We start from the raw sequence: 27,970 nt of genomic DNA, 5'->3' as shown, positions 1-27,970 counted from the left end.
GTCTGTTGAAGAGTCATACGGACTCGAAACATTAACTGTGTTCCTCTCCACAGATGCTGCCAGACCTGCTGAGTTTTTCCAGCTATTTTTGTTTTTGTTTTGGATTTCCAGCATCCGCAGTTTTTTTGCTTTTATCAATATGAGAGGTTTGATAGAGAAGACAGAGAAAAAATATTCCCTTTGGCATGTGGGTCAATAGCTAGAGGTTAAAATCATTTGGCAAAAGATCTAGCAGGGAAATTAGGAGAACTTTTTCATTAAGTTGTTATGATTTGGAATGTTCTATCTAAAAAGGTGGTGGAAGCTGGTTCCATAAATAATTTGGAAGGTCGGACAGGTACTTGAGGATGAAAAATTTACAGGATTACAGGGAAAAACAGGTGTGTGGGACTGAAGAAGAGTCATACAGACTCGAAACGTTAACTCTGACTTCCTCTCCACAGATGCTGTCAGACCTACTGAGCTTTTCCAGCCATTTTTGTTTTTGAGTGGGACTAAGGGTGGTTGTTCTTTCAAAACCCCAGCGCAGGCATAATGAGCCAAATGGCCTCCTTCTCTACTTCTATTATTCCAATATGACCATGATAGATATCTTACATTTTCAGTTGAGCTTGCACAGCAACAGAAAAGCAAAATACAGCAGATTTTGGAAATCTGAATTTAAAATAGAAAACTTGCTGGCAGAATCTATGGAGAGAGAAATAGAGCCAACAATTCATAGAGTCATTGCAGCACAGGAGGCCATTCAGTCTATCGAGTCCATGTTGGCTCTCTGTGGAGCAATCCAATCGTTCTTCATTCCTGCAGAAAGACTTGCATTTATATAGCACTTTTTATGACCACTGGATGTCTCAAAGGGCTTTACAGCCAGTGAGGTACTTCTGAAGTGTAGCCACAGTTGTAATGTAGGAAATGTGGCACGCAATTTGCACGCAGCACGCTTCCGCAAATAGCCCAGTGATAATTTAATGAACAGATAATCTATACTTTTTTTGTGATGTTGATTGAGGGATAAATATTGCCAGGACACCAGGGATAATTCCCGTGCTCTTCAAAATAGTGCAATGGCCATTTTTTACATCCACCCGAGAGAGCAAATGAGGCCTGTTTAACATCCTTCTCAAGGGCAACAACTGATGGACAATAAATGCTGGCCCAGCCAGCAAAGCCTACATCTCATCAATGCATGGAAAAAAAAACCTGACTTGGAAATATATCGCCATTCCTTCACTGTTGCTGGATCAAAATCCTGGAACTCCCTTCCAAACAGTACTGTGGGTGCACCTACCTCCACCACATGGCCTGCAGCGGTTCAAGAAAGCGGATCACCACCACCTTCTCAAGGGCAATTAGGGGATGGGTAATAAATGCTGGCCTAGCCAGTGACACCCACATCCTGTAAAAATCTTATCCAAAAGACAGCACCTCCAACAGTGCGAGATAGATAGACAGATAGGTAAGTAGTTGGGTAGATAGATAATTGATTTATTTAAAAGTCATCATGGCGACAGCCAAATTGTTTCGACGATGCAAAGAAAGCAAGCAATCATAATTCATAACATAGTTATAGACAATTGTTAATAGAAAAATAAAGTATAAAATAATAAAACGATTGTACAATTCTGAACATTCCAGTGTAAAATTACAATACATTGCAAAATTATGCTAAGATTGTCAACCTAAATTCATACACTCAGGTTCTGCAGTGGGTCTTGAACCTACAACCTTGTAGTTTTTGTGTTAGTGGCTGAGCCACAGCGGGACGAAAGATGGCTTAACAGCCACGGCGAACAAACTACAACTCCCATGAGGGATTGCCGTGTGATGACGTCACATCCCTCGCCTATCACCGCCCAATCAGATTCAAACCTGAAAGCCAGGCGGCTGGGATTGGCTGGGATTCTGGCGGGCTGCGATGTGATTGGTGGAGTTGGAGTTTCATTGACGGATCGGCGCGAGCAGCGAGCGTTAGTCTGAGCGCGATCGGAGGGAGTTAAGCAAGGGGGGGGGTGGGGAAAGCGCCAAGTGTTCGGATCCCTTCACCTCAGCATCTTTCCACCGAAAAGAACAATACCACGGAGATCGAGAGAAAAGACTTTGAATTTCTCCTTTGTTTCCCGCAGCCCCGTTTGAAACCATGGCGGCGGATCTCGTGTCGAGCCCCTTAAGAGTGAGTAAAGTTTTTAATTTCCCCCCCGTCAAACTTTTAATCATTGGCTTCAAATTGGCGCCGTTTGCCTCATCAAAATTGCACTAAAATTTGCTGAGGCGCAAAGTTCGACGAAAGTGGCCGATTAGATTTTAAAATGAAGTGGAAAAATGAGGAAATTGAATTGGAAAAATGAAAAATTATTTTTTTTCTCTCTCTCTTTAAATGAGAGAGTGAAGACGTTCGTTGTGGAAAATCTAAATCCAGCCTTTACCTCAAAGATCAAGGGAGCAAATATTTTTTTTTTGTTGTTGTTATTGATAAAAAAAAAATGACCCTAATTTTGCAAAAAGCCTTTGTAATCTGGCACCTCTTTCCACCAGTTGTCTGTCTGGTTGAAGATGTCAGCCCATTATTGTAACTGGCAGAACTGATCAGGGAATTGAAACCAGAGGAAGATTGGCCAGAATTATTGAGGGGGGATTTGGAGGAACTTGGATTGTTCTCCTTGAGAGCAGAGAAAGTTTAAAGTGGGGGGTTTAATAAGGTGCACATAATTACTCAGGGATTTATTTTTCTCTCTCTCTTGTACAGTGTGGTTCAACTGTTTCTTAAATCCACATCAAATGACCTCTTCTCATTTCTCCTCTTGTTAGGAACCAGGTCTGGAGATGTGCACGTATCTCACCTGATGTCAACGTGACCTGCAACGGTACATCATGCACTGAAATCAGGAGGCGATGCTTATTATGCACCTCTGGACCTGGATTCTTAATAATAAAATAGGAGGATACTTCGGTGGTGTTCTCAGTGTGTGGTTAGGGGTGGAGGGGGGAAGGTGCGGGGTTTTTTTTGCCAGTGGGGAAGAAATCCAGGTATTTATCAGTGAGTCACTCTAGATGGCATGACATCCAGGATTGAGAGGACGCACAAAAGTCCAGTGAAAATGGACAAAACACTACGAAGGAGCTCGATGTTCTTGCAATTTGCGTAAACTATGCTGTTTGCCGGGTTGCCAACTGTGATTAAATGTATTTCTGCAGGTTTCATCCAGCCCTTAGTTGGCCAACACATCCATCCTTGTGACGCACTTGGCTTCCTAAGCCAAATTGGGAAGCAAAATGATGCATTACCCAATTGGATGACACTTGACTGTCAGCCAACCAGCCTTTCCCACCCCCCATTTTCAATGTTTATATCTGGTAAAGAGAAATGTTCAAAGAAAATAACACAAAATAATCTTTTTTTAATATCCTGATGATTTTTCTCCAGGGTTGCACACAGCAATGACCTGGAGATTGATCTTCAATCCTTGGAGACTCCAAACCAACCCTGGAGGCTTCGCAATTCTACGGGTGTGTGTGTGTGGGCTTCTGTACTCTGATGACCTGGCCTGTGGAAAACCCCCAATAGCATAATAAATATAGATTGGTCCTTCAAGACTTGAGTTGTGTATCGAGAGAGCATTTGAGCCATGTAACACAAAAATATAGTTGTGGTTATGGCTCATGTCATCCATGGCAGCATGTTTAGATGAAAATCTATTTGCATGGCATTAAAGCATTTTTGCTTTACTATAATTTCTCTCCTGACAACCCCCATCCCACCCTCAAAAAAAAAGTTTGGTACTAATTGCCTAAAATAAATCAGCCAACAATGTTGAAGTATTTTAGCAATGTGATACATATTTTGACAAATGCTTTATAACTAATAGTGTGTGATCCATATACCATTGTTTTGTATCAATTTGTTGTATGTTTTACTACAGGGTGTAAGATCGGTGGGGTGGGGCATAAACAGCTAGTATGTGGATCAGATTAATACCAACAGCATGGGGTTTGATGCCAGCTCTGGCTGAGGTAGACTTGGGGCCTGTCTCTGATCCCTGTGTGTGTAGATAAAAATGATGGCACTTTGCCACTTTGGTTCAGTCAATAATTGCCAAGGACTTGCCTTCAGGCAGATAACTCAAGAAAAGAACATCCATGTTAATTTTATTTTCATTTTTACACAGCCTTTGTTTCCCAATCAAGTAAGTAAGGTGAAGAAAGGCAATAATGATGACAAGTTGTCTGTTGAGAGAATCTACCAGAAAAAGACGCAGCTGGAGCACATTTTGCTCCGTCCTGACAGTTACATCGGCTCTGTGGAGCCAGTTGTACAAGTGAGTATTGATTTTTGCATTGTAAGTATAACGTGCTAATCTAAACTCATTGTTTGTTAAGAATATGGCAGGGGGGACAATCTCATGTTGCATGCTACTTCCTTTTCACTAAATTATCAGGGGGTGAAGTGAACAGCAAAGGATGGTAATCACCCATCCCTAAGGAAAAAAATGATTTCTCTGTAATTTTGTTTGTTACTATTTTGAGTGTTTTATTTCAAGTTTGTGATTTGCTTTACAAAATAATGTCACCATTAAAAGGTTTTGATAGCATAACCTCAAGAAATTCTTTTAAATGGGGAAATTAATTTTTTTTGGCACTCCACTCACTCCCTAATCCAGATTGAGGCCAGTTGTAACACATCTACTGCTGGGGTCGTGCTCTTAGTAATATTTAGAATGCAACATTGGGGAGGATTAATTTGCCTAAAGTTTATTGAATACCTTTGAAAACACAAATACTGTATGTGATCTCCAATTGCATGAAACCACGATCTATCTATTCTTTTATAGCAAATGTGGGTGTTTGATGAAGAAATTGGCCTTACTTGGAGAGAAGTGACCTTTGTTCCTGGTTTGTACAAGATATTTGATGAAATTCTAGGTACGTGGAAACAAAAATCTTAAATAATCTTTCTGTATTTTGGAATGTATGAACTAAATTGCTAAACTAATTCTCTATTTTTTTTAAATAGTGAATGCAGCTGATAACAAGCAGCGGGATAAAAACATGTCCTGCATCAAAATCAATATTGACCCGTAAGTGTTTTTAAAATCTATTTAGAAATCCTTTATGGATTCCTAAACATTTATGAAGGAGGAAAAACTTTTTAAAGTGAATATTAGTGACATTTAATTCAAAGTTTTTAAAGCTTACTCCACGTGCAAGTTGACTTTTACGGTAATCTTATTTATGTAAGTGAACTGTGTCACATGATGTGAAAAATTATATGCTGTGTGCAATCATATTTATAAGTTACGTTTCAGTGAGACCCAGGTGACATCTTGTGAAAAAGAATGCCAGACTTTGGTTTAACATTTATTGTAAATATGATTTGTTCAAATGCCCACTAGTCCAGTTATTGAGCACAGCTTGATGAGCTCTGACCTGTTGGCATTTTTCTAAGCTTTGTCCAACAAAATGGCGAACCACAATTGTGGGATGAGTCTGAAAACTTTATTTGATCCCAATAATTTAAAAATAAAATGCTAGAAATAGGAGTACAGTATTTGCACATTTTTTAGCATAATCAAGTTTCCTTCATATTATTTGTATTGTTACATTTACTGCCAAGCACCTGAAGAATCAGAGGATCAATTTAATCAGTCTTTGGAACTATTAATACCATAACCAGCTCAATGTTAAATAATTTAACGCCACACAGTTTAATGTAGCCCCACAACTGCCATTGGCATCACCAGAGGTATGGCTAAATCGTTCAGCATAAATTAAAATGTGACAAAGCCATGCCTGGTGATGAACAAAATGATCTGTGATGTGAATGTCACTAGCAAGGCCAGCATTTGTTGCCCATCCCAAATTGAGAAGATAGCAGTGAACTATCTTCTTGAACCGCTGCAGTCCACGTAGTGTAGGTTCAACTACAGTGTTGCTAGGGAGGGAGTTCTAGATTTTTGACCCGATAGTGAAGAAACTGGTATAATTCCAAGTCAGGGTGGTGTATGTCTTGGAGTGGAATTTGCAGGTGGTGGTGTTCCCAAGCGTCTGCTGCCTTTGTCCAGATGGTAGGGATCATGCGTTTGGAAGGTGCTGTTGGTAGGGGCTAAGTGAGTTGCTGCAGTGCATTTACAAATTGTACACACTGTTGCCCCTATGTTCATGGCAGAGGGAGTGAGTGTTTAAAGTGCTAAGTGGGGTGCCAATCAAGTGTGCTGCTTTGTCCTGGATGGTGTTGAGCTCCTTGAGCATTGGAACTGCACCCATCCGGGCTTGTTTGTGCCTTGTAGTTGGTGGACAGGGTTTGAGGAATTGTGTATAAAATGAAGAAAGTGAAATTGTTATGTTTTTTACTCGCAGTGAGAACAACACCATTACAGTGTGGAACAATGGAAAGGGAATTCCAGTTGTGGAGCATAAAATAGAGAAGGTTTTTGTTCCTAATCTCATTTTTGGCCAGTTACTGACCTCCAGCAACTATGATGATGACCAGAAGAAAGTTACTGGTATGTTTGTGTTATTCATTATTATTTAGCATTCAGCTACTTAAAAGTATTAGATTTAAATAGCTTGCAGATATTAGTGTCTGCCATAAGACAAAGCACTTTGCATGTGACATTGAAGCTCAAGAAAAATCTCAAATGGTCATTCTACATTACAAATGAAAGAGTGACCAGTCATGGACTAAATTGTTAGATGCCATGGCGTCTTGGGTGTTACATGTATTATTTATAGTTAAATAGCAAAATGTATGAAAGTTTGAGAAATAAGTTTGAAATATAGGAGTTTCTTTGTGGTACAATTTGAGGAACTGGGAGAGGCAAAACTGAGATGTAGTGACATCGCTTGTGGGAGGGTTTAATTACAGAATGACAGGTTGACCTAAGCAATTTTATTATAAATGGACCAGAAAAGTAAGACCGTATGCAAAACCTTGCTTTCATTGTACAAACAGAAATACAGTGCACATTTTAAGATCCTTAATATAGATAGATAATGCTTATCTGCTCATAATGTTTTGTTTCTTCATGATAATTGAATTTCACTCTTTCTGACTCAGGCAATGTGTAAAGTTTTGAATACTATATAAAAAAAAGTTACAGATTTGCTGCCATCAGTTTTTGTTTTGTAACCTACCAAACAAAGAATAATCTTTATTTGTTTCTTTCAGGTGGTCGAAACGGTTATGGTGCAAAACTCTGCAACATTTTCAGCACAAAATTTACAGTGGAAACTGCTTGCAGGGAGTACAAGAAATCTTTCAAACAGGTGCACTGAACTGATAACTCTAGGTTGAAATAAGCCTTTTTGGTCTAGCTTGGGTTCAAAAGAACCTTAATATTAACCTTTGCTCAGAGCAGTTTGCAATGTGAGATAGTTCTTAGGCTGGTATCTACAAAGCACCCTGTACCTTTAGCAAGTGCTGCAGTCTTGAAGAATTACTGAGAAAAAAAATCATCCTGCATCTGCATCAATTTTTGGACTTTTTCATAACAAATCTATTTTGAATCATGTTGGTATTCTTGTTTTCCAAGTTTTCAAGAAATACATTCTAGTTGAAGTGTAATGCAGGTAGCATATTTGCTTTAGTTAATTAAGTTCCTAAATAAAATCTTTTTAGATAATTTTTAGGATTATATGAAATTTAATTGAGGCCGGTTTTCTTTAATTTTATTGTGCTTTTCTTTGCAGACTTGGATGAACAATATGGGAGATGCACAAGAAGCTAAAATCAAGCCCTTCGATGGTGATGACTATACTTGCATCACTTTTCGACCTGATCTCCCTAAATTCAAGATGCAGATCCTTGACAAAGATATTGTGGCGATAATGTCACGGAGAGCATATGATATTGCTGGTACCTGCAAAGGAGTCAAAGTATTCCTAAATGGCAAGAAATTACCCGTACGTTTTTTCAAAAATGCTGTTGGGGTGATTTGGGAGAGGTGTTTTGGTACATGGCTGTATCTGACTGCCACAGTGTTTATAAAAAGTGGCGAGTTGAAGTTACTTTAAGGAACTTGTTTCATTTTAGTGTATAGTTTTAAAATAAATATAGTGATTTACTGTAATTTTAGTGTCCAATATTAAATAATGACTAACCCAAAACAACTTACATTTATATCTTAGAAAGAAAAATGAAAATAATGTAACAATGTTGCTGCAGCTTATTTTCAAGGTGAAAATGAAACATCCAGTTGTACATTCAGAATTACTGATCCCAGAAAAGTTTTTATGCATTTCATATCCATGTAAGATTTGTACCTAGCATTTCTTGGACAAGAAGGCAAATAGGCCATGTGTTTCTTGGTCCATGGATTCTCCTGAGTTGACCCACTATTTAGATTTACTTTTATGCATAGCATTCCCCTTCCCTTCTTCTGTTCTCCAGTTTCAGTGGGAGGGTAAAGAAGGTTTTGTGTAATCTCTGCAAATCTCAATTTAAGTGCACTTGAACAGAATTGATAAGTAAATTAGGTAACTGCCTGGATTTTGCAGTCAGCAGTGTAGCAACAGTGTTTGCTACTAACCCCGAAGAAAGCTACCCACAAAAAACTTTGTGTAATCTTTGGCATGCATTTCCCCTTTCCTGATGTTAGTTTGAATCTGGCGCCAAGCCAAGGGGATCTCCAGGTGTCCAGCAATCACGTCATCAAGCAAGTAAACTGCCAATTACATTGAAAGTATTCTGACAGCCAACCAGGGAGAGAAATGCACTGAGTATCCTTCACTTGTAATTCAGTTTTACAGAGTTTGAAATAAATGATGGGGAGATACGCATAAGATTAAGGTAGCAGTAGAAATAGCACAAAGGGAAAATATATTTTAAACATATGTGAATTATTTATCATACTGGAGAAATTTGACATCCACAGATGTTGAATTAGTTTTTCAGGGCCAGAAAGGCTTTTCAGCAATACTTATTACATTGCTGAACACAGTTATGCCTCATTCAGTAATGTGTGACTTTTTCAAGGGGTTTTACAATGAGACTAATAGCTTAAAAGGGAAAGTTCTCATCAGTTCAGTGATTTCTAATTGTTTGCAGTCTAGGGGCACTTCAGTGGTGTACCCTTTGGAAAAGCACACAATCACTGACAGCAACTTCTGGATTTGACTGTGCATGTGGGGACTCTGATGTCAGTTTCAGAAGAGTAATGATGGCAAGCGCTGACATCATAATACTGTAAAATCCAGTGCAGTGTCCAAAACTGGTACCTCATCTTGTCTTTCTGCTTATAGGTTTCTGGATTCCGTAGCTATGTGGACCTTTATGTAAAAGACAAAGTGGATGAAACAGGCAGCCAACTAAAAATAATCCACGAAGTTGTAAATGAACGGTGGGAAGTCTGTATGACTATGAGCGAGAAAGGCTTCCAACAGATAAGCTTTGCAAATAGCATTGCTACCACAAAGGTAAGCTAATGTTTCTTTTTAGTAGCTACAGGTTTTTGGCCAAATAGATTTGCCTTGGAGGACATGACCTGAAAAGAAATAGTTCTCTTGACTAGTTTGTTCAGGGTGTAGCTAAGCTGTGTACAGACCACAGAGGTGCATATTTTAATCTGTAAGTTGGCTGATCTGAACCAAGACAGTGGTTTACAGAGCTATCATGTGAGGTGTTTTGCAGGACGATTGTTCAGGGATCAGAAAGTTTAGGTTGAGGACTGCATGGAACATTGGGTGGAATCATTCCACTAGGTGCGGTAGTGGGCGGTAAAAAGGACAATCTACCCGCCTGCCACAGTGGCAGGTTTTCGCACTATTGTCCGCTTCCTGCCTCATTAATTATGCAGACATGGAAACACGCTGTCTTGCTGGTGGGTGGTCTCTGAATCGCCACCACACCGTTGCCTCACTGTTTCCTCACTCCAGGTGCCATGTCTAAACTGCAGTTGCCCACAGAGTTCTCAATGCTTGCAGCCCAGGACTGTTCCAGTGAAGACATGACCCTCAAAGCCAAGAAGGGTTCAGTGACTGGAATGCCTTTCAGAGGCCCGCCGTGATATCCCCCACCCTCCTGCTCTGGCCACAGGAGGTCCAGCAATCTCACCACTCCGGCTTGGGAGGTGGTGGTTGGTGCCAATGCTGCACAGAGGAGGTTGGCCATCGAGTGCAGAAAGAGGATGAATGAACTCATCCATGCTGCCAGGGTGCAGCAACCATCTCATCACTCTAAACATACACTCACAAGGCCATCACATGTTTACTGGCATCTCATTCACTGCCAGTTCAAGGGACGTCACCACTCACTCTCTCACACACGCCCTCACATCTCCATCTGGCTTCCTCTCCTCTGGAGATTGTCTTCTCAGCCCTCACCATCTTGAGACCACTTGTACAGATCAACATGTGCCCCCACACACACACCCTGGGATACACCCCCCTCCCTAGCACAGCCCTCACCCTGCAGCCTCTTCCCTTGCCTGAGGCCACTTCTCCCCCTTCCCCAAGCAAGCCCTAGCCCAGCGGCTGTTGAAAAGCCAGCCCGCCTTACGGCTGGCCTGATAGATAGAGACCTGCCTGTGAGCCCCCTAAAAGCAACGTTGGTGCCACCTGTGAAGTCTGGCACTGATGACCATAACTGCTGCACAAAGCAAGATAGGGAAACAAACCTCAAAGTTCTGAGTGAAGTGCAGCTCGTTAGGTGCACGCTGCTTATGTACAGTTGTGAAAACATCGGCATGCAATCACGCAGGTGTGCCCGGATGATCCTGCATGGAGGGATTGTTGTGGCAAGCAGGGCTTATGATGAGATGCAGATTTATTAAAATGAAGTTAGGCAGCCCACCATTGATGGAGCAGTCAATTGCACGCTGGTTTCACAACGGCATGAAACTGATTTTTGGCCTTCCCACTTTAAAGTCTGCTCACGCCTGCCATGACGCTCGATGCTAACAGGCACAGAAAATTCCGCCCATTGTGTAATTTTATTTGTGCCGTCAGTGAGTTTGAATCCACGCTTGACTTTTTTGAGCAGTATCATTTCAATTTGTAACAAGTCCAAGTAGACAGCACATATTCCCATAATTGAGTTTTTCAAAGAAAGAAATTGACACTGAATTGTCAATCTTGGAGAATCTATCAGGATGGCTGTTGTGGCAAATGGAAAATTCACTTGGGACTCTGTAGAAACTTCCATCCAGATAACAAGGGTGTGCTTATTAAACTAGGCTGCAAATATATTAAGCATTCTGTCATCTTTTTCTGCAATCCCAACCTTGATGGATACAAAATAAAAAGAATGAAAATGTAATTTTACAATTACGAAGTTGAATGCCTTTTCTAAATAATATTGGATTAACTGAAAGTCTGATTCATTGTACCTTTTTATAAGTACAACTTACACTTATATAGGATCTTTAATGTAGAAAAAAAATGCCAAGTTGCTTCTCAAAATTGTAATTCAACATAAATCAACATTGAACCAAAGGAGATGGTACGTATGGTGACTAAAAGCTTGGCCAAAAAGATGGGGTTTAAAGAGGTTTGCAAATTATTTGGTGAGACAGATTAGTTTGAGCAAAGAATTTCAGAGCTTGGAGCCTAGATGTTTGAATGCACCACCATCAATAGTGGATCAATTGAAGTGAGAGGATGGCACTTGAGATATTTTAATACCTAATATAACAATTTCTTTTTACAGGGTGGTAGACATGTTGACTATGTCACTGACCAATTAGTGAACAAACTAATTGAAGTTGTTAAGAAGAAAAATAAAGGAGGGGTTGCAGTGAAGCCATTTCAGGTAAGGTTTGCATAAAATGCAGCTTGACAGTGTCACAGATGTCTGAAAATGGAATTTATCTTTTTGACATAATTGACAGCCTGATATGTGGATATGCAATAGAAGATGGATTTTAAATGAGAAGGAATGTAACTCCCAGTGATTTTCTGTGTGGGTATCCATTTCAAATAATGACCACTGGAGGGATCCCCTGTACTAACAAGAGTACAAACTAAAACATCACCAGTTTCTCTCATTTCTGAAATAGAAAGTGCAGTCTTTTCAAGAAAAACAGTAATGTTGTTATTTAGTTATATTGTCAGTCTGACCCAGCCTAATGTTTGTCATCTGAATGCCTTATTTTTTAAAGAAAATTGACTTGTTGATCATAGGAAATAAATTTTAATCTATTTTTTTTAAGGGTTTCTGTATAATAGTTTGCTTTGCTGTTTATGACACAACTATTATTCTCTGTTGCCTGTTTGTGTATTATTGACAGTTGTAAATTTGGATTTATGACAGATCAAGAATCACCTTTGGATCTTTGTGAACAGTTTGATTGAAAACCCAACATTTGACTCCCAGACCAAAGAGAACATGACCCTTCAAGCAAAGAGCTTTGGGTCACAATGTGTGTTGTCCGAGAAGTTCATCAAAGCGGTATGTTTGGTTTTTGACTTTTTCAGTTTTGAGTAACACCCTTGACTAGATTTTTGGTGTTTCAAATGCAAGGTATGTTATATCTGAGTAATTCACAAGAATTTCATAGGATCATTGAAATTACAACATAGAAAGAAGCCATTTGCTTCATTGTATCTGTGCCAATATTAGCCTTTAGCTGGCTTATCCACTTTAAATCATGTTCTTTCCCTGTATCCTTTTTTGTGTTACTTTTGAAATATTTTGTCTAGTTCCCTTGAGAGTGATGGAATCACTGGCTCAGTAGTTATTGTGCTAAAACATTTTAAGTTCTACTCACAGTGAAAAGACCTTCTAACATTCACCATCATTTAACAGTCCTCATGAGTTTGTCCTTTTGGTACTGCAACTACGCTACTATCATAATCTTGAGAATTTGTTATGTTCATTATTTCAGCTTGTTTAAGAAAATAAAACAAAAGCCGCTATGTTTGAAGTAGTTTTTCAGAACTGTTGCCTCTCATTCTTGGTATTGTTCTGCAGGTAGTGAGTGAATCCATAATGTTTTATGTATAACAATGTGCAAAGCTGTACACCCTGCTCTGACCTTATGCCTAATCTGTTCAAAATTATCTTGCCTTTTCATTGAATGCCAATGTATAAATCTCATTTACATTTTTATGGCTTTGTTTGTCTACTATCAACATCCTGGGGGTTACCATTGACCTGAAACTGAACTGGACTAGCCATATAAAATACTGTGGCTACAAGAGCAAGTCAGAGGCTAAGAATCCTGTGGCGAGGAACTCACCTCCTGACTTCCCAAAGCCTGTCCACCATCTACAAAGTTAGGAGTGTGATGGAATACTCTTCACTTGCCTGGATGAGTGCAGCTCCAACCACACTCAAGAAGCTTGACACCATCCAGGACAAAGCAGCCTGCTTGATTGACACCCCATCCACAAACATTTATTCACTCCACTATCCCCACCCACAAACATTCACTCCCACCACTATTCCCACCCACAAATATTCCACTCCCTCCACCATCGATGTGCAGTGGCAGCAATGCGTCTAATATCTACTAGATGCACTGCAGGAATTCACCAAGGCTCCTTAGACAGCACCTTCCAAACCCATGACCACTACTATCTAGAAGGACAAGCAGCCACATGGGAACACCACCACCTGGAAGTTCTCCAAGTCACTCACCATCCTGACTTGGAAATATATTGCCATTCCTTCACTGTCACTGGATCAAAATCCTGGAACTCCCTCCCTTACAGCACTGGGTGTACCTACACCACAAGGACTGGAGTGGTTCAAGAAGGCAGCTCTTCACCACCTTTTGAAGAACAATTAAGGATGGGCAATAAATGCTGGCCTAGCCAGCGACGCCTACGTCCCATGAATACATTTTTAAAAAACTCAGTTTTGCACCTACACTGGACTAGCCATATAAATACTGTGGCTACAACAGCAGGTCAGAGGCTAGGACTCCTGTGGCAAGTAACTCACCTCCTGACTTCCCAAAGCCTGTCCACCATCTACAAGGCAAGGTCAGGTGTGTGATGGAATACTCTCCACTTGCCTGGATGGGTGCAACTCCAACAACACTCAGGAAGCTTGACACTGTCCAGGACATAGCAGCCTGCTTGATTGACACACCATCCACAAACGTTCACTTCCTCCACCACCAAGAGTTGTGCATCTCTGTCCCTCCAGTCTTTTATAAATTTTATTATTAAGGCCTGCTTACATTATTTTTCTCAAAGTATACTTAACACTTCTCTATATCTGCCCTGTACCCATCTACTCTGCAAAAGCATCTGTTAACGCTTTGTATTCTTCTGCCATATTTTGGTTCTTTTGCCCCCTACCCTTGCTTCCTGATTACTAGGGGCAGAATTCTCCCCCCACTGGGGTGTTTGGGGGGTGGGGGGGGACGGTTTAAGAACGGGCAGGTGGAGGCATGAGAAAAAAAATTCCCTGACGTGTCCCCTCATGTGACACTGTCACCTGAGTTGGGACATGTCCATAACTTTTAAATACGCTTTAATTACATTTTTTAAAACTTACACGAAACCTCATCCCGCCCGTGGATGGGGTTTCATGCTTTTTCTAATGCCCGCCCGGGCTCCTGGCCTGCCCGCCCAGTCCATTACTTAGTTTAATGACTGTCAATGGCCTCAATTGGCCATTGACAGGTCGGCGGGCGCACAGTTGATTCTGCTGAGCCCCCGCCTACCTGAAAATTTAAATGGGGTGGGGTGATGTCGGGAGTTCCGCCCAACGTCATCCCACGTCATTTTAGGTGTCGGCGAGTGGGCCCCGGCCCCCCCCCGCTCATCGACCGGAAAATCCTGGCCTAGGTATGTCACTATCTGTCCTGGCAGGGGCACTGGTATGATTTTCACATTTATACCCAATTTTAGTCGCCAGTGCTTTTCCACTGTTCAGAAGGCAGGTGCCTTAATGCAGAATATTTTAAATAATGTTTGCTTGTGGAATGCATAATAGCTTCAACATACTGGCATTAAGTAATAGAAGTCAAAAACACAAATGCAATTTTCTGTAATACTAGTTCCTTTTCTCTGCTATGCCCTTATTGGGGAAGTGATAACAGAGACCAAAAACTTCCAAAGAGAAAGGAGTCAGCAAAGATGCTTTCCTTGTAGCTACAACTTTAAACATCTATTTCATGAACCCTATTGATTTATACTACAGTGTTACTTAAGTGCTGATTTTGAATATTTATATGTTTATGGTTTTTTAAAAATTGCTTTATTGCTTGGACCAGGACTATAAAAACAACTGTGAAACTGTGCTTCACTTGAGTATTCTTCTGTTTTTGTTGTAGGCAATTAACTGTGGTGTCGTTGAAAGCATCATGAACTGGGTTAAGTTTAAAGCTCAGAATATGCTTAATAAGAAATGCTCAGGATTAAAACAAACAAAAATCAAAGGAATTCCTAAACTGGATGATGCTAACGATGCTGGTATGTTGAAATTTCTGGCATTTGTCACTAACTAATGTTTTGGGGAAGACCAACTGTGTCGGAGTAGTAAAGTATAGGTTTTCAATTCTCATTGTTAGATTCAGCTAGCTACTGCCCATGTAACAGTTTATGCATGAAGTGATCATGAAATGGTTTTCAGTTGGCGTTTTGGGTGCAGTTACAGATAACAACAGGATAAATCCAGCCTGTGCGATTTGTGGCCTTATTTTGTTCAAGGCAATTTGGAGGGCTATGTATCAGACATGCTGGCAACTGCACCCAGTGATTTGATTTGCCTTCCTATCAAGCACTGGGAGTAGTGAGTAAAATTTATCCAGTTGGAATGGTTCTTTTTGTGACTGTTAATACGGCATTGGGGCTTTGATTTTACTGGGTTTTTGGTCAAAACTTAGCCTCGTTTATTAAATTTAATGCTCTCAAACTAAATTTTCATATATTGCAAGGATCTTGACATTTGGAAGAACATAAGTAACAATTAGATGTGCATTTGTTTGTACAGTTACAGATATTTGGCTGCTTTAGATAAGGACACAATAATAGCTCAAACCTTGGGATTCATAATTCACTGGGCCATCAGCAGCAGAATTGCATTCAGCCGCTGTAACAGTCTGTAATCACATGGCCCAGCTTATCCCTCACTCTACCATGCCATCAAGCCAGGAACCAACGCTGGTTTATTGAGGCTTGTTGGAAAGCATGCCAGGAGAAGCATCAGACATACCTAAAAATGAGGTGCCAACCTGGTGAAGTCACAACAGAACTTTCTTCTATTTATTTGTTCATGGGATGTGAGCGTAGCTTGCAAGGCCAGCATTTGTTGGCCGTTCCTCATTGTCCTTAAGAGTCGACCACATTGCTGTAGGCCTGGAGTCACACGTAGGGCAGACCAGGCCAGATTGGCTGACTTACTTCTATAAAGGACAGGTTGACACCATCCAGGACAAAACAGCTCCCTTGATTGGCATACCATCCAACACCTTAAACATTCACTCCCACCACCACCAATGCGCAGTGGCTTCAAAATGCACTGCAGGAACTCGCCAAGGCTCTTTCGAAAGCACCTTCCAAACCTCTGCATTCTACTCCTTAGAAGAACAGGGGCAGCTGGCATATGGGAACACCAACATTTGAAAGCTCCCTTCTATGCCACACACCATTCTGTCTTGGAAATAAATTGGCATTTGTTCACTGTCACTGGGTCAAAATCCTGGAACTCACTCCCTAGCATCACTTTGGGTGTACCTACAAAATACGGACTGAAAGGGTTTCAAGAATGTGGCTCACCACCACCTTGTCAAGGGCAATTAGAGATTAACATTAAATGCTAGTCTTGCCAGTGATGTCACATCACTTGAACAGGAAAAAACATATAGATGTAGATCTAGATATAGATTGTTATGTGACCATAAAGTTGAAACTTTTTCTTTCAGGGACAAAACATTCTCATGGCTGTACCCTCATCCTGACAGAGGGAGATTCAGCCAAGACCTTGGCTGTATCCGGTCTAGGAATAGTTGGACGAGATAGATATGGTGTGTTTCCTCTTAGAGGGAAAATTCTCAATGTACGAGAAGCTACTCACAAACAGGTAGGTCGATGTAAAGTGTAAATTGTCCTTTAGTGATGGAATAAAACTTTTATTTTTCATGCTAAGTGTTGAAAAATGCCCCAAAGCACTTCACAAAGGTAACATTTAAATGGCAAGTCTGTTAATGGAGGGAACAAGGGGTGCACAAGAGGTTAGATTTGGAGAAATCAGTGATAGGTGTCTGTAGCACCAGAAAAAGTTACTCCTCACCTAGGAAGGGGTGAGGCCAGGAAAGGATTCAATCAATAATTTTAAGTTTGAGGCATTGAGGGGACCAGGAAGCAATGTAGGTTAATGTGAACACAGGTGATGGGCAAATGGAATGGGATTTGCCAGCAAGAGTTTTTGATGCTTAAGGAAGGTGGGAGACCAGCAGAAAAGCCTTGGAATAGTCAAGTCTGGAGGTAATGTTTCCAGAAGAAGGCATTCTGGGGCAAGTGTAGAGATGGAAGTGAGTGAGTTTTGTGATGCAGAGGGTATGGATTTTTAAGCTATGCCTCAGGGTACCTAGGATGCTGAGTTTGTGAATAGTCTGGTCCAGCCTGAGATGATACCCAAAGGGGGGCTGGAATCAGCGCCATGGATGCAGTTTGTGGTGAAAGCTGAGATGTTGGTTTTGGTATTTCAAAGACTAGATGTTGGACAAGATATCTAATTGCGCACGGACAGTAGAGGAATAAAGCTCAGTGTTATCATTGTACATGTGAAAGCTACTCCCATGTAGTTGACATCATTATGGGCACTGTAGATGAAAAAATAACTGTGTTGAAGGCTGAGGGATATTATTCCTTGATATCCATCGGCCAGGGAAGAATACTTTTGGATCAGACAGTGCAGACTGTTTACATGGGCAGAATTCTCTGGTCGGCGAGTGGGGGGGCGGGGCCTATTAAGGCCATTTAAAACCTAATTAATTCAATTTATGAGCTGCCCGTCCAACTTTAAGGTTGGCGGGCAGGATGGGGTTTCATGAAGTGTTTTAAAATCTAATAAAAATTTATAGATTTATTCTTTGACATGTCCCAGCTGATGTGATAGTGTCACATGAGGGGACATGTTTTAAAAGTGTTAAAAACCTTTATTTAAAACTTTAGCACCGAAACAAATCTCCCTGAGGCATCTCTGTGCCTCAGGGAGATCTCCACTCTTTTGCACGCATGCGCGAAAGAGCGCAGGGAACCTCTCAGGGAATCTCCCGTCCCCGCCCGCACAGGGAGCGCTCAGCGCTTCCAGGCAAGCGTCACACTGGGTGGGCCTTAATTGGCCCGCCCACGTAAAATGGCAGCGCATCCCCGATCAGGTTCACGCCTGCCCCCGCACAACCCCCCCAATGGGGGGAAATTCTGGCCCATGTTACTTTTGTGTCTAAATTTAAACTTGAGAAGCTTGACCCTATTGTGCATTCCTGAAAGTTGTGCTGTTGCATGGAGTGGCCTATTGATAATTATGCCAGAATGTGCATTGTTTCTCATCAATAAACCTGGGCAGGTAGTGAGAGTGGGCTAGTTGACATGCAACATTGCTTGTTGCTCTACAGAAATCAATGTTAGCTCCTTCTTTAATTCCTTCTACACCCTCTTCCTTCTTAGCCTAGAGTCCCTGAGGAGAGCTGTAGCATCCTGAAAGAGCTTTTCTAGCTGATTCTGGGATCTAATTATTCCAGCATTCATTTAGAACCAAAATATGGATTTGTGGCTTCTCATTGAACTGCATTCATGTCATCAAGTTCCCTGAGCTGGGGCATTTAATGCACTATATAAATGCAAGTTGCTTGTTGCTGTCTTGGTGGATAGTTAATGACAGGTGGACCACATGCATTGCATTGCAGTGCTAGTTCATTTTTAAAATCTTGCAATACCTGTGATACAAAGGCTCATGTTTGTAACATTTTTAAATTCTTTCTTTATGTTTTTAAAATTCTGCAGCTCCCTGAGGCAGCTCTGTGCACCCGCGCACATGCATAAACTTCTGCGCTCACCCTTCTCCCGCACCCCAACCCCGCAGCACTCAGTGTTGCAGGATGCGATTCACGCTGGCTGGCCGATAATTGGCCAGCCAGCATGAAATTGTGGCCAGTGGGTAAAAATCCTGCCCGATATGTAACTGGCATTTATATATTGCAGGAGTGTCCAACCTTTTCACGTGAGGGGCCACATTTCAAGGTGATACACTTTGGAAGGAGTAATTTGACAAGGAAGTATTTAATGAACGGCATGGTACTAGGAAGTTCTGAGGAACAAAGGGACCTTGGCGTGCGTGTCCATAGATCTCTGAAGGCAGAGGGGCATGTTAGTGGGGTGGTGAAAAAGGCATATGGGACACTTGCCTTTATCAATCGAGGCATAGATTACAAAAGTAGGGAGGTCATGTTGGAGTTGTATAGAACCTTGGTGAGGCCACAGCTGGAGTACTGTGTGCAGTTCTGGTCGCCACATTATAGGAAGGATGTGATTGCACTGGAGGGAGTGCAGAAGAGATTCACCAGGATGTTGCCTGGGATGAAACATTTAAGTTATGAAGAGAGGTTGGATAGACTTGGGTTGTTTTTGTTGGAGCAGAGAAGACTGAGGGGCGACCTGATTGAGGTGTACAAGATTATGAGGGGCATGGACAGGGTGGATAGGGAGCAGCTGTTCCCCTTAGTTGAAGGGTCAGTCACAAGGGGGCATAAGTTCAAGGTGAGGGGCAAGAGGTTTGGGGGGAATGTGAGGAAAAACGTTTTTACCCAGAGGGTGGTGACGGTCTGGAATGCACTGCCTGGGAGGGTGGTGGAGGTGAGTTGCCTCACATCCTTTAAAAAGTACCTGGATGAGCACTTGGCACGTCATAAAGTTCAAGGCTGTGTGCCAAGTGCTGGTAAATGGGATTAGGTAGGTAGGTCAGGTGTTTATTCTCACATGTCAGTGCAGACTTGATGGGCCGAAGGGCCTCTTCTGCACTGTGATTCAGTTTTCTTTCCACTCAAGGGGCAAATGAGCAAATTTCAGAAAGATAGGCCTGAATCTTCCAATTGGCGTGCGGGGGCGGGCCCTGCCCACCGACGCATAAAATGACACGCGGTGACGCCAGGACTTACACCCGATGACACCACACGTCATCCCAATTGAGACCAATGACAGGGCAGTTAAACCAATTAAAGGCCCTGCCCGTCCAACCTTAAGGCTGGAGCCCCAGCAGGCTTCTGAAAAAACATGAAACCTCATCCACCAGCGGGATGAAGTTTCATGTCTGTTTTTAAAAAGTTTAATAAAGTTTTTGTGATATTTAGTAATATGTCCCATCTTGTGTGACCTTGTCACATGAGGGGAACATGTTAATAATTTTTTTAATTTTCTATTTTTAAAGTTTCAAACACTGTCAGCGCTCTCCCTGAGGCAGCACTTAGTCTCAGGGAGATGTGCGCGAAAGAGCGCAGTCTCACAGTTGGGGAACACCCCCCCTCCACATAGGAAGCGCATAGTGCTTCCCGCTGGGCAGGCCTTAATTGGCCCGCCCACTTAAAATGGCAGCGGTGATCGACTGCCCACCCGCCTATCAAGGGCAAAATTCTGCCCCTCTTTGCTCCCCCAATCATAAGCTGTTTATCTCACATGTGAGCCTATTAACAGCAGACGTGGGAGAGAAATAGCCTATGATTGGAGGAGCAGCCCCTTGTAGATCTGTCACTTCTGCTTACCTGTATTTTGAACAGTGAGTCCATAGGCTGGATAGAGAGACATGGCAGTCCAGATTCTGGCCCGTGGACCATAGGTTGGACAACCCTGATGTAGTGCATTTCCACATTTTTAAGTTGCCACAGAGTGCTTTTCAACTAATATATTATTAGACGATTCACTAAGGTAGTTCTGATGGTGGCTGTGCTTGTTGGACTGTCCTCACTATAAATGTAAAGCAGCATCATGTTCTTCTGTGGTAACATCTTTTTCTAAAACGAGAATGTGCAGTGCTCCATTCTCCTCTGTTTCTTCCCACACTTCTGTGCTTTCTGCAGTGAGGATGTGTCCCCAGCACTCAGGCCACCAATAGCTCTGCTTTGATTAACCACAATGGGTCAGATCAGGAAGGGGAGTGCTGCCCAATCTGAGTAGGACTTCAGCAAATGAACCATTCTGTTCATTGAAGATTTCAATGGATAATACAATGGGTTGCTCCTTTAGTAGGCAATCAGAAACATTTGGGTTGCGTGTCAATGGTATTTTTGTTTTTGCAGATTATGGAAAATGCTGAGATCAACAATGTGATAAAAATCATTGGTCTTCAGTACAAGAAGAATTATGATGATGAGGAGTCTCTGAGGACACTCCGTTATGGAAAACTGATGATTATGACAGATCAGGTTGGTCTAATTGACTTGTAGTGTTGAAAAAATAGTTCATCTTTTCTAGCAGTTTGTAAAAGTTCAGGCCATGAATATCCAGGTTGTCACACATGAATTTGCAGCAATACTGCAAATCACCCTCTCCTCCCTATGCCATCTCTCCCAACTCCACAAAAAGTTGTAATCTATTCAAATTGCACTCTATTGCTAGTGAATGCCTGTAGGTAAACAAGATATAAATTGCTAATAAAAACAAAGTGCTGGAAATACTCAGTGGCTCTGGCAGCATCTGTGGAGAGATAAATAGAGTTAACATTTTCAGTCGAACCTGACCCTTCAGTCCTGAAGAGTTCAGTTCAGAAGCTGAGTATTTCCAGCACTTTCTGTTTTCATTTCACATTTCCAGCATCCACCGTATTTTGCATTTATTTTAAGGTAAAAAATGCTGTACCTGCTGAAGGTAATCTTATAATTTAGTATGTTATTAAGTGAATCGTAGGAAAATTTATTTACAGTACTAACAGCTTGAGCAATTTTGATTTGTATGGCAGCAGTTATGAAGACAAATGGAATATGATAAATTAATTCTGTGGATAATACAAAGAGGAATCTTTTTGAGATCTTATTTATAAAATTCTTTCTGTCCTAATGCATTCCATTATGCGGGCTTGTGGAAAATATTCCATGTGAATCCTAATTCCACTGAATTATTCTTTTGCAGGATCAAGATGGTTCACACATCAAGGGCTTGTTGATCAATTTCATTCATCACAACTGGCCTTCACTGCTCAGGCATAACTTTATTGAGGAGTTTATTACTCCAATTGTGAAGGTTTGTTCATATATTTTTGAATAGTGTTAAATGAAATAATAATTGTGGAAAGGTCCATCATGTAAAAGATGAATAATCAGACTTAATTTTATGTTAAAACTACTTTAGTGCTCTGTGAACTAATGCAGCAGAAGCAGGCGATAGCCTATGTAAACTCAGAATGTGATTTTTCCAGGTGTCAAAAAACAAGCAGGAACTGGCATTTTACAGTATCCCTGAATTTGAAGAATGGAAAACTAACACGGACAACAGCAAAACTTGGAGAATAAAGTACTACAAAGGTCTGTTTAAAAACCCTGTGTGGTGGTACTCTTAACTCTGTAAGAACCTAATTTAATTTATTATAAAAGTTTACTCTGCTAGCTAAAAAAAGCATGTTTAGCATCACTTCGTTTTTCTTGTAAATGGATCAGATTAGAATCTGCTCTTCATTCTTGTAGGACTGCTTTCTGACTCCATTAAAATAAAATTTACAGTTTTCTTTTCCCTTTGCCTGTACCTTATATCATTTTTGATTGACAGGCAAACAGTTTGAATTTCCACTCTTAACTGTCCAGAAGTGTCTCACGTGACTTTCCTTGTGATATTCTAGTTCTGTGTATTCAGGTATTTGGTTTAACATCTAACCATTGAATTTAAATCATCTAGGTTTGGGTACGAGCACTGCAAAGGAGGCTAAGGAATATTTTGCTGAAATGCAGAGGCATCGAATCCCCTTTAAATATAGCGGACCAGAAGATGATGCTGCGATCACCCTGGTGAGAACTGAATGCTACAATGTGTTGTCAAAATCAGAGTTTTGTTACCTAAACTGCTTCAATTAATAATCCTTTTAATTCTTCAGGCATTTAGTCGGAAAAAAATCGACGAACGTAAAGAATGGCTGACTAACTTCATGGTTGACAGGAGACAGAGAAAAATACATGGATTACCAGATGTATTGTATCAAAATTCATTTACCATAAATCACAACGTATTTCTTTGAAGTAGTAATGTTATAAACTAGCATTCTGAATATGCCACATGGAAGCTGAATAATATAATTTGTGTATCGACAAAACTACCAAGTATGTAAACCCTTGGCTATTATGAAGGACAAATTTCCAATTGGCATTATCAAATTGTGTGTTGAGGAGCAGGGCATAGCCTGCTCTACTGTAAGAATATTCCAGGAGATACTTCCATAAACTCATTTTTACATTTTTACAGCAATACTTGTATGGGAAAGAAACAAAACATTTGACATACAATGATTTCATCAATAAGGAACTGGTGCTCTTCTCAAACTCTGACAATGAGAGGTCAATTCCTTCAATCGTGGATGGTGAGTCTTAGCTGTAATAAATGCGTTGTTTTATTTGTTAGTCTATAGCATAACCTTAATTCTCTAACTAAATGTTTTAAACATTTAAAATTGTCTAAAGATTGATTAATTATCACTCTTCTTCCTTACTTGTGAATGTGCCTGGTCTTCATGATAAATTGTAGATAGCAAACAGGCTAAAAGTTGGCTGCTTTATTTCATCTCTTGTACGTTTTGTTATTTAATTGGATATGTAGATTTGTTGCTAATCAATTATAGACAATAGGAAATAGAATACTGCAACAGAGTAGCCATTCAGCCCATCATGCCTGTACCAACCCGTTGGCATACTCCTGCTCCTAGTTCTTATGTTCTTTCATTCAGCCCTTTGAGCCCGCTCAGCCATTCAAAGAGATCTTGGCTAATCTTCTACTTCAACGCCATTTTCCTGCACTATCCCTGTATCCCTTTCATGTTTTTAATATGTAGAAATCTATTGATCTCAGTCTTGAACACACTCAACAACTGAGCCTCCACAGCCCTCTGGGGCAGAGAGTTCCAAAAATTCACCACCCTCTGAGTGAAGAGCTATCGAACTAACCCTGTTCTGCTCTATCCATGTAGCTTTGCAATTTTTTCTTTTCAGGTATGTACACAATTCACTTTTGAAAGTTACCATTGAATTTGCTTCCTCCACCCTTTCAGGCAGTGCATTTCAGACTATTAACAAGCTGTTTCATTAAAAGATTCTCATCTCCCCTCTGGTTCTTGTTCCAGTTATCTTGAATTGCTATCCTCGTTATCGACCCTCCAGCCACTGTCCCTATACATTCAATGAAAATACTTCATAATTTTGACCACCTCTATCAAATTTCTGCAAAGTCTTCTCTGCTCTAAGTCAAACAAATCTCAGCTTTTCTAGTCTTTCCATTGAAGTTGCTCATCCTTGACACCATTGTAATAAATTTCCTCTGCACCTTCTCTTTCTTGCACTATGTTGCCCAAAATTAGACACAATATTCCAGCTGAGGCTTCACCAGTTATTTATAATGATATAGCATATGATAGAAATGATGCAACAAAATCCAAACTTTCTAATATCCTGAAAAAACCTGGGGCATGTGGATAAATGATTTCCTTTAGTTCTCTTAAATGAGTTTCATGAATATAGGTTAATAGGAACAGAGATGGGATTTTATAAGTTGTAACATCTGCATGTGAATGTAAATGAGAAAGTGGTCAGTTTGACTAAAATATGTGTTCAGCCATTTAAGTTCAGATTTTCTGATATGACATTTCTTGGTAGATGTGTTTAAATATACCGTGCATTGTTCTACTGAGCCATGTCACCTTGGAAATACGCCTCTAGCTTCTGCTGGATTTGCTAATCTCCATCAGGATGGCAGTAGATATCAAAGTTCGAATTTCACTTTGAGAGTGCACTGTAGTTTAGAATATTTGTCTTAACATTTCTTTCATTCAACATATTCATTAATCAAGGACTGAAACCTGGTCAGCGCAAGGTTTTATTCACCTGTTTTAAGCGAAATGATAAACGTGAAGTCAAAGTTGCCCAATTGGCTGGTTCTGTTGCTGAGATTTCAGCCTATCATCATGGTGAGGTAAGACTTTATTGGTTAACTGCTATTAATTTTTCTCTTATATTTTTTTTTAAAGATTTGTTTAGCTTGGAAACTATTAATGATAATTGCAGAATTCATGCTTAAGTGAATTTTGTGGCATATATCAAATTCCTCTTGGGGAAGGGACAAAGCTTTTAGTTACAAACGTGGATTTTCAGTACAGTACTTGTGTTGGTTATGGGTGATTTATTAATTTTTTTCTGTAATTGATAATCAGCGGTAGCCCTGCATTATGAAGCTGAAACACAATTTTTTTAAAACTAATATTAACAGATGTTGCTCACAATGAGTTATGGTATTTAAGAGCACTGAGCTATGCGAAGTCGTCTACTCTGAGAGTCTGGAATCTCTCAGTATTGAGATCAGGGATTAGCAGCTTCATAGCAAAAGGCCCAAGAGAATGGGCCTCGAACTGCCTATGGCCTCTTTGAAACCATCAGATTCCACTGCATTTCTGTCTGGAAGCCTCTCCTCCCCGTCCCATCTTCAAGTACCACAACCATAGACCTACCTTTCAGTGCGCTATTGATAATTCAGCACTGTATCGTTACTGGACTAGCAACTTGGATGTCATAAATGCAAATGCCATTTGGAAGGTCATTAAATTGAATCACAAAAAATTGCTATTATTATCAAAACATTGAATAAAGGAGGGTGCCCTCTCTGCACATAGTTGCAGTCATGCACTAGGCTCCCCCTAACATCATTGTGCGAGTATCGTTGGCTGAAGAACTGCAGCAGTTCAAGAGAAAGCACACCACCTTCTCATGACAACTCAGTGTGAATAAATGTGACTATGGTAGCATTGCCTACATTCTTGAACTAAACAAAGAGCTTACTGACTAACAGTTATTAATAACAATTTCTATAAACACAAATTACTCAATGCTCAACAGGTTATTGCGTAATTTTTGTATTTAAAAAAATCACTTGAGTGTTAAAAATGGCTCAGAAGGTACTTTGCAAATGAATTTTCAACAACAATAAAGAGGGAAGTGACTAAGATTAATTCTCAGTAAACAGTCTTTTTTTCTAACCATTGGCCTTGACATTCAATGGCATTACCATCACTGAATCCCCCACTTTCAACATCCTGGAGGGTTACCATTGACCAGAAACTGAAGTGGACTAGCCATATAAATACTGTGGCTACAAAAGCAGGTCAGAGGCTTGGAATCTTGCAACGAGTAACTCACCTCCTGACTCCCCCAAGCCTGTTCACCATCTACAAGGCACAAGTCAGGAGTGATGGAATAATCCCCGCTTGCCTGGATGAGTGCAGCTCCCACAACACTCAAGAAGCTTGACACCGTCCAGGACAAAGCGGCCCACTTGATTGGTACCACATCTACAAACATTCACTCCCTCCACCACTGAAGCACAGTAGCAGCAGTGTGTACCATTTACAAGATGAACTGCAGGAATTCACCAAGGCTTCTTAGACAGCACCTTCCAAATCCAAGAGCATCATCTAGAAGGACAAGGGCAGCAGATAAATGGGAACACAACCATCTGGAAGTTTCCCTCCAAACCACTGGCCATCCTGATTTGGAAATATATCACCGTTCCTTCACTGTCGCTGAGTCAAAATCCTGGAACTCATTTCCTAACAGCACTGTGGGTGTACCTACACCACAGGGACTGCAGCGGTTTGAGAAGGCAGCTCACCACCACTTTCTCAAGGGCAACTAGGGATGGGCAATAAATGCTGGCCCAGCCAGGAAGCCCACATCCCATGAATGAATAAAAATAATTGCACAAAATGTGAGAATAGGACGTGCTATACACATTTACTTCATTCACTTCGGCAGGACCAGAAGACCCCACCAGCAGGAGGGGTCGGAAAATTCCACCCATAGAAATTGTTACATTTTAATTGAATTATGAAGTTGGAAGTGTAGCTCCATCACCAATTATTAAAGTATGTCTACTCGGTCTTTAATTATCTGAATTGTAGATTTGTTTTTGGAAGAGAGGTGAAAGCTGTGTGTCCTAAAATTTAGGACTACTAAAATATTGCCCATAATTATTGTTTGTCGCCTGATAAAATGTAAGTAGATACCATTGTAGCATAAATGGAGCACTCTGGCAGCATAAAGAATTCCTGATTTTACTTTAACGAATGAACATCCAATCAAATCATTTGCTACATTGAAGCTCTAATGCATTTTGTTAACTACTGCTTTAACTGATGTTTTCAGGGATCTCTTATGATGACAATTGTTGGATTAGCTCAGAACTTTGTGGGCAGCAATAATATCAATCTTCTGCAGCCAATTGGTCAATTTGGTACAAGGCTTAATGGAGGCAAAGATGCAGCAAGTCCTCGATACATTTTCACTATGCTCAGGTGGGTGCCATTACAACGCTTAAGCTATAATTGGTAGCAGCTAGAAATTGTTTTGGAGGGATTTATTTTACTGACCCATTTTGAAGGCTACTTTTAAAGGAAGACTTTAAAAATTATTTATTAGTGATCAACTTCTTTTTTGTCAACCACTAAAATGATATTCCCAGATTTCATTGTTCTTCTGCTTCCCAATGCTCATGCTGGCTAAGTTGTACTGTAAATTGTTATTAGATGAATGTCGAGTGTATTTTGTGGTTTTCTTTCAATGAAACCAGATCTCCTCTCATCTTAGTGTCCTGAAATGCTTTTTTTTGAGATGTCTGAGCCGCAAATTCGGAACAGACGGGAATTATTTAAGATACCAAATTTTTATTTGTTCCAGTTGTTACTTATTGCAGGTAAGGAATTGACCTCTGAAAGTTAAACCATATCACCAAGTTTTAATTTGAGGACACCTGGACTAGTACAATTATCTTTTCTAACGAATAAGAGTATACCATGTTGGAAGATTTCTTTTTTTCAGAAATGTTTGATCTAATTCTTGATGGGTGAAGATTT

The 27,970-nt window shown here is 40.6% G+C and overlaps 1 protein-coding gene across 1 annotated transcript in view; it reads left to right on the top strand.

Moving 5' to 3' along the window:
- Positions 1–1,989: 1,989 nt before the first annotated feature.
- The window catches only part of top2a (DNA topoisomerase II alpha), a 53,402-nt gene continuing 27,421 nt past the window's right edge, over positions 1,990–27,970 (top strand). The window contains exons 1-20 of the mRNA XM_078529299.1: positions 1,990–2,170; positions 4,164–4,313; positions 4,827–4,917; positions 5,009–5,072; positions 6,352–6,497; positions 7,163–7,260; positions 7,684–7,896; positions 9,235–9,408; positions 11,639–11,740; positions 12,242–12,379; positions 15,219–15,357; positions 16,809–16,966; positions 21,177–21,302; positions 22,006–22,116; positions 22,292–22,397; positions 22,765–22,874; positions 22,961–23,053; positions 23,326–23,440; positions 24,920–25,041; positions 27,264–27,412. Coding sequence (XP_078385425.1) covers positions 2,138–2,170; positions 4,164–4,313; positions 4,827–4,917; positions 5,009–5,072; positions 6,352–6,497; positions 7,163–7,260; positions 7,684–7,896; positions 9,235–9,408; positions 11,639–11,740; positions 12,242–12,379; positions 15,219–15,357; positions 16,809–16,966; positions 21,177–21,302; positions 22,006–22,116; positions 22,292–22,397; positions 22,765–22,874; positions 22,961–23,053; positions 23,326–23,440; positions 24,920–25,041; positions 27,264–27,412 — 2,438 coding nt within the window. The 5' untranslated portion in view covers positions 1,990–2,137. The remainder of the gene's footprint in view (positions 2,171–4,163; positions 4,314–4,826; positions 4,918–5,008; positions 5,073–6,351; positions 6,498–7,162; positions 7,261–7,683; positions 7,897–9,234; positions 9,409–11,638; positions 11,741–12,241; positions 12,380–15,218; positions 15,358–16,808; positions 16,967–21,176; positions 21,303–22,005; positions 22,117–22,291; positions 22,398–22,764; positions 22,875–22,960; positions 23,054–23,325; positions 23,441–24,919; positions 25,042–27,263; positions 27,413–27,970) is intronic.

The sequence above is a fragment of the Cetorhinus maximus genome, chromosome 25 (assembly GCF_964194155.1).
Source record: "Cetorhinus maximus chromosome 25, sCetMax3.hap1.1, whole genome shotgun sequence".
Lineage (NCBI taxonomy): Eukaryota > Metazoa > Chordata > Chondrichthyes > Lamniformes > Cetorhinidae > Cetorhinus > Cetorhinus maximus.
This window is presented reverse-complemented; position numbering and strand designations above follow the sequence as displayed.